The sequence below is a fragment of the Haliotis cracherodii genome, unplaced genomic scaffold (genome assembly GCF_022045235.1).
Source record: "Haliotis cracherodii isolate W230 unplaced genomic scaffold, xgHalCrac1.p SCAF_9, whole genome shotgun sequence".
Lineage (NCBI taxonomy): Eukaryota > Metazoa > Mollusca > Gastropoda > Lepetellida > Haliotidae > Haliotis > Haliotis cracherodii.
Window position 1 is genome coordinate 53,621,443 of NW_027266343.1, and position 13,069 is coordinate 53,634,511.

Below are 13,069 nucleotides of genomic sequence, written 5' to 3' on the forward strand. Positions count from 1 at the left end.
GACAGTGTACATTTCACAGGTGACACTTCAATAAAATATCTGTCTGACCTTTGTCTGATCTTCCTGGCCCCCGTGGGGGTCAGAATATGTTCCCCAGTATCACATGGTCGACTCTGATTATGAGGTGGATATCGTCCCCGACGAGGCGGAACTTTGCTTATATCGATAAGTTGTTTGCCCATTTGCTGAGTATTTAATGATATATCTTGAAGGTCGCTCACAGCGGCGCAAAACAACATTCATACAACCGTCGTATCCAAATCTTTGCAGGGTCATGCCATCGAACAAGACTTTGTTTGTGTGAGTGACAAATTGCTTCGTCTGTCTTCAACATTGCATGAAAGAAGGCTTGTCTATGTGTGCACAACAGCAGCGCTACAAGTTTGTGTGAGTGACAAATTGTTTCGTCTGTCTTCAACATTACGTGAAAGAAGGCTTGTGCCGCGTTGCGTGGTCGCTAAACATCTCAATATTGCATGACTGAAAGGTCGTTCTTCAATGCGTTGTCACTATATATTATGAAACATAATGCGTGGTGGCTATATATCCGAAACATTGGTGGAGCGGCGTTAACTCAATCGAGTGGAATATAACCCTTTTTGAGTTTAATGGTGATTTTTCGTAAAGTCTTTTTAATATTTAAAATAGAAACTTTTCATCGGTGGCCTTGTGGCCTAATGGATAAGGCGTCGGCCTCCGGAGCCGAAGATTATGGGTTCGAGTCCCATCAAGGTCGGTGCAACATTTTAATGGAAGAGCTAGTTTTGGTAGTTATGGAATGTATCCAATTGAGGTAGAAATTCATAAAATCTTAAAACTAACAACATCGCGAGCTTGGAGCTGTCTCAGTGTGGAAACACTTGAAGTACGGTATCGATTTATCAGGTTCAACTCAAATGCCAAATGTGAGGGCAATGAATTAATCAAATGTTCTTACCGTTGTTTCTGCTTTTTTCCTTAACTTGGCTAGTGAAGAACAAACATTCTTTTATCAAGCTGAAAAACCATCTCGGTATATCACTGGGTCTAAACATGACATAGGTTTAAAGGTTCCGTGCTGCTCCGATTGGAGTGAGTGAGTGTGTGATTTGGGTTTTAGTAAGAGAAAACAGCTGATAAGTGTCATGGCCTATCAAGATACAGGATCCTCTCACTGATTGAAACATGCATTACTTCGGTGTTTGACACATGAGGCCTAGCGCGGTTAATAGCCGGAGTTCCTTCCCTTACCCGTGTTAGGATCTGCTTGTGGTGGGTTAGAATCCAGAATGGAATCCGATTGGGATCCTTTTTTTTGTTAGCACTAAATCCGTCGATTAATCAACGCGGTCAACGCCTTACTGGAGATATCTTTAAAAATATGATGACCCAATGTGCTATAATTGAAATACTTCCCAAAATGACTCATTCACCCTCTCCCTCACTCGGGGTTTCAAAGCACTTGTGCCTCAAAAATAAAGTCTTAAATGTTTTGCGAAGATGTTCTTCCTGTAAAACGTAATTTCAGTACAATTTTGTCCTTGTGGGGAATCAAACAAATCAATCAAACTCAAACAAACAACGAAGCTTTGTAGACGCCAGTCATGCACTTTATCGAATCGGCAATATGAATGTTTTACATAACCCGAATCCCCGCGATCGACCTACTCAAACTTCAGTCAAACTTAACATCACGTTTTGATAGTCAAAGGGAGATAACTCATTTTATCGGCAAACTCGAATAACAGCAAATCTTCCTGCATTCTCACCAAGAACGTGAACAGTTTCTGAAACCAGACTCAACACTTTGAAAGCCATTAGCAACGTACTTTGCATAAGTCAGGAGGAATCCATTTTGAATTCAAAAGGGATCGTCAAGGACGGGATGTGGATATATATTACAACTTTAAACATACATTGTGGATCTGGCATTTTTCAAATGAATCTAACTTGTCTCGTGATTTCTGTTTCATCAGACAATTACTAGTTATTGGATATGGTTATACAATGGCTGGTTATGTAAGAATTTGGTTCATTATTACACTTTGACAATCGAATCGGTGTTGACTATATGGGGTACCAAATCAACAGAAGCGGCATATAAAATGCCTGGAAAATGGTCTTTCCATGGCTTTTAGGGAGGCTTGGCGCCAGCGGGTGAATATAAAAGATTTATACCACCACTGTTCGATGTGTAGACAGGTTAGAAAACAATCACAAATATCGATATAAAATGACATAAACTATGTTTCAGAATTTTCAATATGGAGTAAAAAGGTCACCACTGTAAACAGTCAATTCATGTTTAAGATTTTCAAGCAGCGTTCAAATCGATTGCATGTCAAGCTGTTGCTAAATCCATTGGTGTGATAACACCCACAAAGAGTTCATCACACTGCAGCCGATAGTAACTCACCGGAACATAAAACATAGTTAGTCTAACCTTAGAATGTGTGTGACCGGTCGTAATCACATGTTCAAATTGTAGGGATAGCGCTGGTGGCCCAGTAGCCCAAGGCTCCGCAATTTGCTGTGAAGGGTTGTGTCCCTTGGGCATGCCAGAATCCTATTATTGTGGGTTCGAATCCCTGTTCGCCCAGATTATGTTTCTCGCTTTGTCACCACCATACCCATGCCGTGGGTTTTACTAATGTGGTAAACGTCTGAGACCTACATCACTTCCGGCTTTTCTTCCACATCAAGATCACACGCCCCGAAATGACTGGGATACTGTTTAAAGTGGCGTCAAACACAACTCATCTCACTCACTCGCTCAAATTTTAAAGAATACCACATACTTTCAAATATGTTTGTTTTTATAGTGGCATCAGTTAAGCACGCAAAACATAAGAAACACGAGGTCAGATGATATTTTGGAAAATGACTACAAACCTATTGTAGGAAAACGGATAAACAAATAACTTATTGTAAAATACTCATTTCCAATCCGATTCCGTACCCTCGCCACAATAGTGCATCAGTACAACATACCAGAATGAAAGCAATTTGGGAAGCAGACACACACAACAAAATGACAATAATCTCAAACTTTTATTTAGATCAGGCTATCTCATGACATTATCAGTAAAAGTAACTTTTTCATTTATATACACATTCTGTCAGGCATATTACTGGTGTAACATGTGAAACCTGTGAAAACTCCATGCATAATTAACAAGATCAATACAAGACAGTACAAGTATATGAAATTGTATATACAGTAAATTACGATTATAACGAACTCAAAGGGGCCACTAATTTTAGTTCGTTATATCCGTAGTTTGTTATAAGCAAGTACAGCAAATAGTCGGGACAAAAAAATAAGTTCGTTATGTCCGTCAGTTCGTTATATGCGTGTTCGTTATATACGTAGTTTACTGTATATGGCATATACATGGTATACATCTTCTATTATACATATTAACAGTGTATCTACAAATATCACTTGAATAACGTCTTGATATTGTTGAAATATGACCAGTAAAGTGTTTTAACAAAAATCGAAAATGTATAAAATCTCTTTTCCAGTTAACAGACCAGTTGGTGTGTTTACTGGTGTTATTTAACTTTCACCTGAATCAGACCAGGAGCAAAGTGATAAAACTGTTTACCTCAGTCTTGAGAGTAACATCAGGCCAACTTGATCATGCTGGTACCACTAGACATGTGATGACTGGCATATTGACCCAGTTATAGTGATCACTGTCACCACGTAAAGAACGCTGTGAGATGAATACTGTTCAAATCAATGCCACAGGCCCAAGTACAATATAGATACGTGTATTATATACAAAGTGGGGGTACAGTATCAAGAGGTGCACAGTGCAATTAAAGTACAAATTAGAATTATAATAATGAAGAACGTAAAGATATGGTATATTCAATGTATATGACACATAATGACAAGGTGTCAATGTTAGTTTGTAGGAAAGTTTTGAGAAAATATTAATTTTTTAAAGTTGGTGTTGGGAAAATATGTGTGTCTTTAAATATCAAAAGTTGGGCATACGAACAAAGAATGTAACTCATCTGCTTTAATATTTTTACTAAAAGGACAAAACCTATGGTTCCTAGGTTCACCTTTCCTTCTCCCTATATTTTTCATAATTTGTAATTCATTAATTTTAATGATGTTAAATATCTTCTTTGATCTCTTTGGTGTATATGAAGTAAATATGACTTCATAGTGGAGTAAAAATCTAAATTTGAATGCTCATTTAGCTTTGAAAAAAGAGATTGAACTAAATAGCCTTGAACGCTTTGTTGAAATTCTAAAATACTGACACATTTCACACATAATTAAAACCAGATGAATAAAGTACTTTTTGGCATTTGAGACCCATGTAATTCTGCCTTGCTCGTCCAATCTTCTCAACATTTCATAACATGTCATCTGGATAGCTAGTATCCGGCATACTTAAAGGTTTACACCAATATTTAATGCATCTTGTGAGTGAATAACAATATATATTACAACGACCACACTGCAGTTGAAGAAGATTTGTCAACACCTTGAACATATTTACAATATTTTACATTAAACTGTTCCAATGCCTCCCCTTCATGCTAACCCCATACCTCGAATGAATACAACAGAATAGGTGTATTTGAGAATCAAACATTTTAAAGTTAACGGTGTCAGCAAGATGTTTTAATTTTGACTGCAACTGTTTTATAGGGAAAAGAGCTCCTTTAATAAAGATGTTAATATTTGCAATTTTAGCGACTGTTGCTGTCTTAGATTACATATCATGAATAATAGGCAGAATTTTGAAAGATAGCATGTTGGTCACTTATCACTCACTTTAAAGTTGGAAAGCACATCATTCCCCATTTGAAGACATGTTCTCTTGCAAGCTCCCGATATATTGGTTGTATTGTAACATTTCTCAATGATCTCAAGAGAGTGGTACGTTGGAAGTGCTCTCTCCTTAATCAACGAGAAACGAAAGTTGACCAAGGGGTTGGCATTTTTATTCCATGTGTAAGGGTATCCACAGATAAGAATTTGAAAAAATTGAAACTAGAGCGAAAAAATATTAATGGAAGCATCACTCTTGGCCAAACACATCAATATCTGATTTCTTTGAAAAATGGAACTTTGTAGATTGGGTAGCTGTGTTTTCATTTCTATTTGTAATCTCAAGATGGTGGTACGTTGGAAGTGCTCATTGAAGCGAAACGAAAGCTGACCAGGGGGTAAGGATTTTATTTTCAACTCTTAAGGGTATTACCAGATCAGAATTTGTACAACTAGAAACTTAAATGATAATGAAATAACCTCTTCAATATCTGATTTCTTTGAAAACTGGAACTTAGCAGATAAGCCTAGAGGCATTAACCTGTGTGATAAGATCTCTGATAAAAGACTTTTCTCTTTTTAATACCTGCAAGAGAGAAGCATACAGGTAAATGTAAAGATTATGCATAAAGGAGTTTAGTCACCTTTACCAATATGGGTTAGCTTAGTGGTTAGAGCGTTCACTTGTTACCCCAAAGGACTGGTTTTGATTCCCAACATGGTTCCTGCTTTGATACGGCTCGAATATTGCTACCTGGGGATAAAACCAAACTCACTCCCTAACTCACTACAGGTCAAAATGACAAATGCCTTTGCATAACTGTTATTCCTTAGAAATCTGAGAAGCTATGATCTAACTGAAATAACCTTAACGATTCTTGCTTGCTCACTGAATAATTAGTATAGTGCACCATTCAATGATCGGAATTACCAGATAAAGATTTTAGTACCATAACTGCAAGCACTGGATGTTATAGCACAAATCGATGGGTAAATGCAGAATCACAGTCATAAATATATTGTGTCAGTGATTGATGGCACTAACCAAGATTAACAAGTGGACAGACCAATCTAGTTCAGAGCTGAAATCTTGGGATCAGTCTCCGATATGTATTATGTGGGAATATATCACGTGATTCAAGGAAGTCTACACTTTTTGTTTTGTCCTCACGAAGGTGAAAGGTCACAGGGAGATCATCGGAAGGCTTTGTCACTGGAAAGTAGGAAATCTTAGGGTTTTTGTTCTTTAGTTCCCATTTGCATGTCTTTATCAGTTCCACAATGAAGATTTTCACAAACATTCTGGCAAAATTTTCACCAGGACATGCTCGGGCACCTGCTCCAAAAGGAATGTAGTGAAACCGTTTACCACTCAAACGTGTCTTTTTGTCCATTTCATTCCAGCGTTCAGGTTGGAATTCCTCTCTGTCTTCAAAGAGTTTGGAGGTTTGATGCGTGTCCCGAATACTGTAGATCACAGACCATCCCTCTGGAATCTGGAAGCCCTGTGGATGGAAATCAAGAGTGCATGAGTGAGTTTGCCTTTGCAGCCAGCATGAACTGGCTATTTCGGACCAGAATTCTTAGCTGAAGTTCAAGAGATCTCAGTTATCGTCTTGATGTTAATGACTTGTAAGACTATACATTCCTTGTCTGTTTCAACAAAGTCTTTATCGTCAAAGACATTCGTCAGGTATTCCAGCATTAAACTGTCATACACCTCAGAACAGTTATGAATCAATAATTAAACGGCCTAAATTCTCGACCAGGCCTATGCACTCAATAAACTTCAATTTGTCCACAGCTCCTTAAGATTAGATGTATATAATTAGCAGAACTGGATTTTATCAAAAACAAGTGAAAGTGACGGTGTCTTAATCTTTTCAATTTACCTCAATCTCCATCGTTTTCTTGACCCTCCTGAAGCCACCACCAACAGGCGGATACACTCTGAGCACCTCCTTCACCACGTGATCTACGTAGGTCAGCTTCTTTAAACTGTCAAACGTCAGCTCGTCTTCAGAATTCAACAGTCCGTTCTTGGCCAGTTCTTCTTCGATTCGTTTTCGGACACCATCATCTTTACCTAAAGCCAGTAGTGTTGAATTTGACGTGCTGGAACTGGTGTCGTTTCCTGCAAACCATAATTCCAAGATGGCATCTGCCATTTCGTCTGCTGTGAGTGAAGCGGTCGTTTCATCGAGAGTCTTCAGTTCATCAACCAGGGACCAGTGTGGCGTCTCTGTCTGAAGTCTTTTCTTAATTTCTTTTATGAGCTGTTTACGTGCTTTTAGACCCTAAAATGATAGAAACAGATAACAGTCAACGTCATTGAAAAGAATTGAGTTTGTATGTAACAAAATTGTTAATGCTTGTGTTAAATATGGAACTTACCCGAAGGTCAGGAAAACGTCTACACAGAGCTTCACTGCCTTATTGTGGTAACCTATGCATATAATAAATTGATTTTTTGTAAAAATATAGTCTTACGCCTGTTTTACTTATAAATAGATACAACCTTGGACAGTCCTGAGCCGGGTAGTTCCCATGGCAATGAGAACAGGTTGCCGGTGAAAGTCTTGAAAGAGTTGATTATTGACTGTAGTTTCTGATCATCGACATCAAATCCAATGAGGATGTTGGCAGCAACTGACATCGCCAACCTTTTGCAAATATCTGTCCCAAGTTGTTCCCCCTTGTTGCACCAGTCCAAAATATGCCTTCTGACAAGTTTTTGAATTCTTGGAACATGCCCATGTAAAGCTGCAGGAGCTAAAGCCTTGAGGAGTAGCTTCTTCCTGATCCTATGACTTTCAGGAGTTGCACTCAGAAGTCCGCCAGGCCCCAGTAGGCGCTTGAGTGATTTTGGATAGCTGCTCTCAACGGTAGTGTGTTCCCCCATCAACATATGGCGTACATTGTCCGCCCCGATGATTCTGATGGTAGGTTGTCCCAGTAGGTGAGTTTTGTATATGTGGCCGTACTGTTCCCTCCGAGACAGGTAGTAGTCAGAACCCTAAAGGGGAGACAATTGTCCTTGTTAGTTCGGACACCACGTAATCTGGGTGATTACTGTGTTTCTTTACAAATAATTTGATCTGTGTATCCTGAAGATTGGTAATTGAGATCATTTTACTACTTGAAACGGCAATGCGAGGAAACTTGTGAAATTGACAGCTGTACAAGACACAAAAATCTATTTGACCTTGATTAAATCTTTAACCAATCCACACATGAAAATATTTAATGCTTTCTTAGCATGACTTACTTTAGTTATCAAGGACAGTGTTTCGCCCACCAAAGGAAAGCCCATAGACCCTGGGGGGAGAGGCAGTTTGCTGCGGGGATCCCCAGCATGCTTGTAATACTGACGCCACAGCCAAGTTGCCACGATGACCACGAGAAAGGACCACAGCAAGAACCGCAAGACGTCACCGAGGATAGCGTCGTGATCGTCCAAGGGGAAGTCCTGGTCCCTTTTCTGCAGCTCACTGAGGATAGTACGTCTATAGATTACGTCTTGCTTTTGACGCCCATACTGTTGATAAGATTGGTTTAACTGTATTACCAGAATGTGTTTCTGTCTCATACTTTCACATGTGCTCTTGTGAGTTCAAGTTTTCCATGTATCTCTGTTGTTGCAGTTGAATACAGTAAAGGCTACCAACCACGTCTCTGTTAGTTGTCTCTATCTACTTAGTGACCTCAATAAGCTATTTTAACCGTAAATTTTTAAGCTATCATTATGGTGGCCGCGGTAAGAAGCTTTTCTCTCTCTGTATATGTGAGAACTGTGCTAGTTGTTCTAGTATATGCAACTGATGAACTCGAACTGGATCGCGTTTAGAGGACATGTGCTTCTCTATTTGGAGTGAACTGTAGCCTGTAAACTATGTCTGCTGACTGAGCTGACATGCTCTCTGTGCATAACTGATATGTCAGATGCTGAAGACATTCCTGTTGCACAACCTCCTACCGTAAATTCTCTAAATATGGCACAAGCTCCTCCTGTACCACGGGTTATCAATACCAATCTCAGACTCCCTCCTGAACTGAACCTGCCTACTGGTAATCTCCCTGAGAATTTTAGGATCTGGAAACATCATTCTGACTTCTATATGATAACATCTGGCTGTGTTAAAACTACACCTGAAGTTCAATCTTGGAGGCAAGGCTCTCATGAAAGCTTATGAACATGTTGAATTGGGTGAAAGAGATAAGAATGATCCCCAGGATGTGTTTGCAAGGACTGTTGTTACCCTCGTCAAGACGAAGTGGTAGAGTCCTACAAGTTACTGAAAACTCCATATTTTGCACCTTTTGATCAATTCATCACTTAACTTTGATCTATGGCGGCACAGTGTAACTCTGGTGATCCAGAGTGTGTGAGTTAAAATTTAACGTCACATCGGCATTATTTCAGACATATAGCGACGAGGGTAATCAAGACGAACAAATGATCCGTAACAGGATAGTGTTCAGCGTGTCTGTAAAAGTTAAACAACTTCTCTTACCACATGACAAAGTTGATTGGATGAAAGCTATTAAAATTTGACAGCTGTATGAACAGGCAAATAAGCAAGTAAGTGTCTTGAAACAACCAAATAAAGACAGTAAACTGAACAAAATCAAATAAAAACCTGAGCCACCTAAAACTAAATCATATGAAAGGAAGGTAAATGGGAAAAAATTGCAAATTCTGTACAAACATTCATCCTATGAAGAAAGAAAAGTGCCCAGCCCCAACCATTATGCAAAGTGTTGCAAAAACAAGAATGTGAGAACTGTCAGTGCAGAAGTTAGCGACAACACTGATGACTCCTATAATGAAGCAAGGTTGAATATGCTCAACTCTATCAAGTCTAACAGGAACATGTTAACTGCGCACATAAATGTGAATGTCTGTGACGTTCAATCTCAACGTGACATTGAAGCAGACGTGAATGTCATCAACAAGAAGTTTGTACGTAAAAGCCAAGTTTGATGTACAAATACAACCCTGCGCATATTCAATGATACTATGATAGAGCCAAAAGGTGAAGTTGACCTGTTAGTCAGAAACCCTAAGTCTGGTGAAGAACACACAGTGAAGTTTCTGGTTGTTTCAAACAAATTCAAACATCTGTTTGAAAGCAATTCAAGACCTCGAACTAATAACATTGAACTGGATAAAGATAGGACTTCATCTCTCTGAAATCAAAGGTTGTGAATTCCAGTTTTTCATGTAACTCTGTTGTAGTTGAATGCAGTAATGGCTACCAATCACATGTCTGTTAGTTGTCTCTATCTACTTACTGGCCTCTGTAGGGGCGGTCAGGTAGCCTAGTTGTTATAGCGTTCGCTCGTCACGCCGAAGACCCGGGTCCGATTCCCGACATGGGTACAATAAGTGAAGCCCATTTCTGATGTCCCTCGCCGTGATATTGCTGGAATATTGCTAAAAGCGGCGTAAAACCGTACTCACTCACTCACTACTGATCTCTGTAAGCTATTTTAGCTGTAACCCAAACACGCTAACAACACATAGCACTGTTGATCCAAGTACCACTTAATGTCAAATCGTTCGTTAAAGCGCATGCCATGCAATGAACAATTGGTACATGATACATGATAGACAGCATATGACACACTAATTAGTCCTAATATAGTAAGTATATGTTTTTAGACACCTAGAGACACTTACCTCGTGTTTTTGACTCTTTGGAGTGCACCAATGACATTCCAACTTTTATCGGAAATCAGTAACTGGCTAAGAGCCTTGTTGTGCACGAGGTACTGTACAGTTGCCATCGTGAAAGAAAGGTGGTGTGATAATCACTAGCTGTAGATGTAGAATATATATAACTGCTTGGAGCCAATGAAAACATCGAAAACTAATACGTCATTGTCCGTAACTGAACTCAGTGGTTCAACAAAAGTTCAGCATCATTCTTCGTGAACAGTTGAAATGTAGGCCACAATAACAAACTGGGCACCTGGTCCTGATTTTTGTCCACAACTTTTAATCGTTTGTCATCATTTGGATTCTGAGGGCAAGCAAGTGATGTGAGTTTTCAACAGAAAGCATGTTGAGTAGCTAAATGGGATTGAAAACCCAGAATATTTCAAGGGAAATCTATAAGAGAAAATAAGAGGGTTAGGCTCGAATTCCAGGAGCCCATATCTGGGATTAGACTTTTTATTTTGTGCTGTGTGGACTGGGATATTGTCTCTAGATTGTAATTATCTGTCAGACTGATAAACACTATAAATATGTTTTTAGCAGATCACCAATTGGTGTTTGAATATCTTGAATCAAAGCTGCTTGTACTGCAAATTTGCAAAACGAAGTCCACCTTTAAATACAGATACGAGCTCGTAGGTATGTGATTAGGGGACACCAAGTACCTGACTGTCTGTATGTGTCAGTCTGGGGTTATCTAGTTCGTCACGTTCTACTTTCGGTTACATTCACCCACCAGTGATAAAGACACTACATTTTACAAAATATGTGTTTGTGGCCAACTGAACGTTGTTTACCTCAACAACATCGCACTGGATTATTCATATTAAAATGCATATACATTGTGAACTAGATATGGATACTGGTACAACAGTCTTGTATTGAAAGGAACAGGGTGCGGTGTGGACGTAGGCAGGGTGACGGGTATAGGGGCATGAGGGATACTTGTTGTAGGGCTGGCTGTGGCTATGGGCGGGGTGATTCTTTGGAGTGTGGTATACTTGGGTGTGGGACTGTCTGTGGCTATAAGCGAGTTGACGTATTGGCGTGTGGTGTACTTCAAAGTGGGGCTGACTGTGACTATACGCGGGGTGACGGGTTGGCGGGTGCTATACTTGGTTGTGGGACTGGCTGGCTGGCTGTGGCTATAGGCGGGGTGACGTTTTGGCGTGTGGTGTGCTTGGGAGTGGGGCTGGCTGTGGCTATAAGCGCGGTGACGCGGTGTAGGCTGTATGCGGGGATGAGAAGTGGGTGTGGTGGCATACATGGGTGGGGCTGGCTGTATGCGGGGATGAGAAGTGGGTGTGGTGGCATACATGGGTGGGGCTGGCTGTATGCGGGGATGAGAAGTGGGTGTGGTGGCATACATGGGTGGGGCTGGCTGTATGCGGGGATGAGAAGTGGGTGTGGTGGCATACATAGGTGGGGCTGGCTGTATGCGGGGATGAGAAGTGGGTGTGGTGGCATACATGGGTGGGGCTGGCTGTATGCGGGGATGAGAAGTGGGTGTGGTGGCATACATGGGTGGGGCTGGCTGTATGCTGGGATAAGAAGTGGGTGTGGTGGCATACATGGGTGGGGCTGCCTGTATGCGGGGATGAGAAGTGGGTGTGGTTCCATACATGGGTGGGGCTGGCTGCAGGATGTAGGCCTTGCCAATGGGAACAACTAAATCCCTATCATGAAGGGGAGACTGCTCTGGCCCTACAATCACACAACTTTAAGATCAAGTTGTAGACGTACAAGATCTGAAATTAGGACTGTAAGAAAGCACCACACATTAATTAAATCACTAATATTAAACCGACAACTAAATAATTACAATTTCAAAACTTTATTTCAATCAGGCTCTCACATGCCATCCTGAATAGATGTAGTTTTACATTTATATATAGTGTGTTAGTGATAGGATTGAAAACATTTCCTGTAAAATCAACATGGTCAAAAGAAAACAGTATGCTAAGTATATAAAAGTGCTGACCACATTTAATGTAATATCATAATATCATTAATTTCTGTTTTAAAGAATTGTATAAGTACACAGAATGTGTAAGCGATATGTATTTATATTGTGTATATATTATAGTCAAATGAAAGTCAAGGAGTTGTCCCTTGGGTGTCGGTATTGTGTTGCATGTATATTTCTGCATATGTTCTATTGTAATTGATTAGCGTACAGTCTATCCAGTGGTCTAATGGATGTCTGATACATGTATTAATTACTTGTAATAAGCCTATGCTATGTATCGAGAAATGATGATAATGTTTTACCTATAATTTGTATGTAATTATGTGTTTCAGGGTGCTTGATATCTTAGATCCTTGACGCCGAAGACCCGGCTTCGATTCCCGACATGGGTACAATGTGTGAAGCCCATTTCTGGTGTCCCCCGCCGTGATATTGCTGGAATATTGCTAAAAGCGGCGTAAAACCATACTCACTCACTCACTCACTCACTCACTCTTAGATCCTTGATCTTTGGCATCTGCAATAAAGACCTCAACCCCGTAGTATGTGTTTGTTAACTCCTAAAAGACACCCACTAAACTGCTACATACACATATGT

At 40.0% G+C, this 13,069-nt stretch overlaps 2 protein-coding genes and 1 non-coding gene across 3 annotated transcripts; 1 reads left to right on the plus strand and 2 right to left on the minus strand.

Annotated features, from left to right (window-relative positions):
- Window positions 1-663: 663 nt before the first annotated feature.
- On the plus strand, window positions 664-736 carry Trnar-ccg (transfer RNA arginine (anticodon CCG)). Its single transcript has one exon. It is a non-coding gene; the product is annotated as a tRNA-Arg (tRNA).
- Window positions 737-5,856: 5,120 nt separating this feature from the next.
- Window positions 5,857-8,369, minus strand: LOC139453379 (cytochrome P450 26B1-like). The gene is made up of 4 exons (XM_071235060.1): window positions 8,049-8,369; window positions 7,299-7,796; window positions 6,673-7,077; window positions 5,857-6,285 (listed from the first exon to the last, which is right to left on the minus strand). Exons 1-4 carry the CDS (start codon window positions 8,367-8,369, stop codon window positions 5,857-5,859), a joined length of 1,653 nt encoding a protein of 550 aa, XP_071091161.1.
- Window positions 8,370-11,328: 2,959 nt separating this feature from the next.
- Window positions 11,329-12,364, minus strand: LOC139451986 (uncharacterized). Its single transcript, XM_071233266.1, has 2 exons — window positions 12,358-12,364; window positions 11,329-12,206 (listed from the first exon to the last, which is right to left on the minus strand). Exons 1-2 carry the CDS (start codon window positions 12,362-12,364, stop codon window positions 11,329-11,331), a joined length of 885 nt encoding a protein of 294 aa, XP_071089367.1.
- Window positions 12,365-13,069: the final 705 nt, after the last annotated feature.

Bases quoted from the DNA above. Each gene is read 5' to 3' on its own strand.
- LOC139453379 (XM_071235060.1), bottom strand. From the start codon at position 8,369: ATGAGACAGAAACACATTCTGGTAATACAGTTAAACCAATCTTATCAA. The intron at 7,797-8,048 runs GTAAGTCATGCT...TCTCCCCTTTAG, and splicing joins CACTGTCCTTGATAACTAAA to GGTTCTGACTACTACCTGTC. The intron at 6,286-6,672 runs GTAAATTGAAAA...TTCCATCCACAG, and splicing joins AGAAAACGATGGAGATTGAG to GGCTTCCAGATTCCAGAGGG.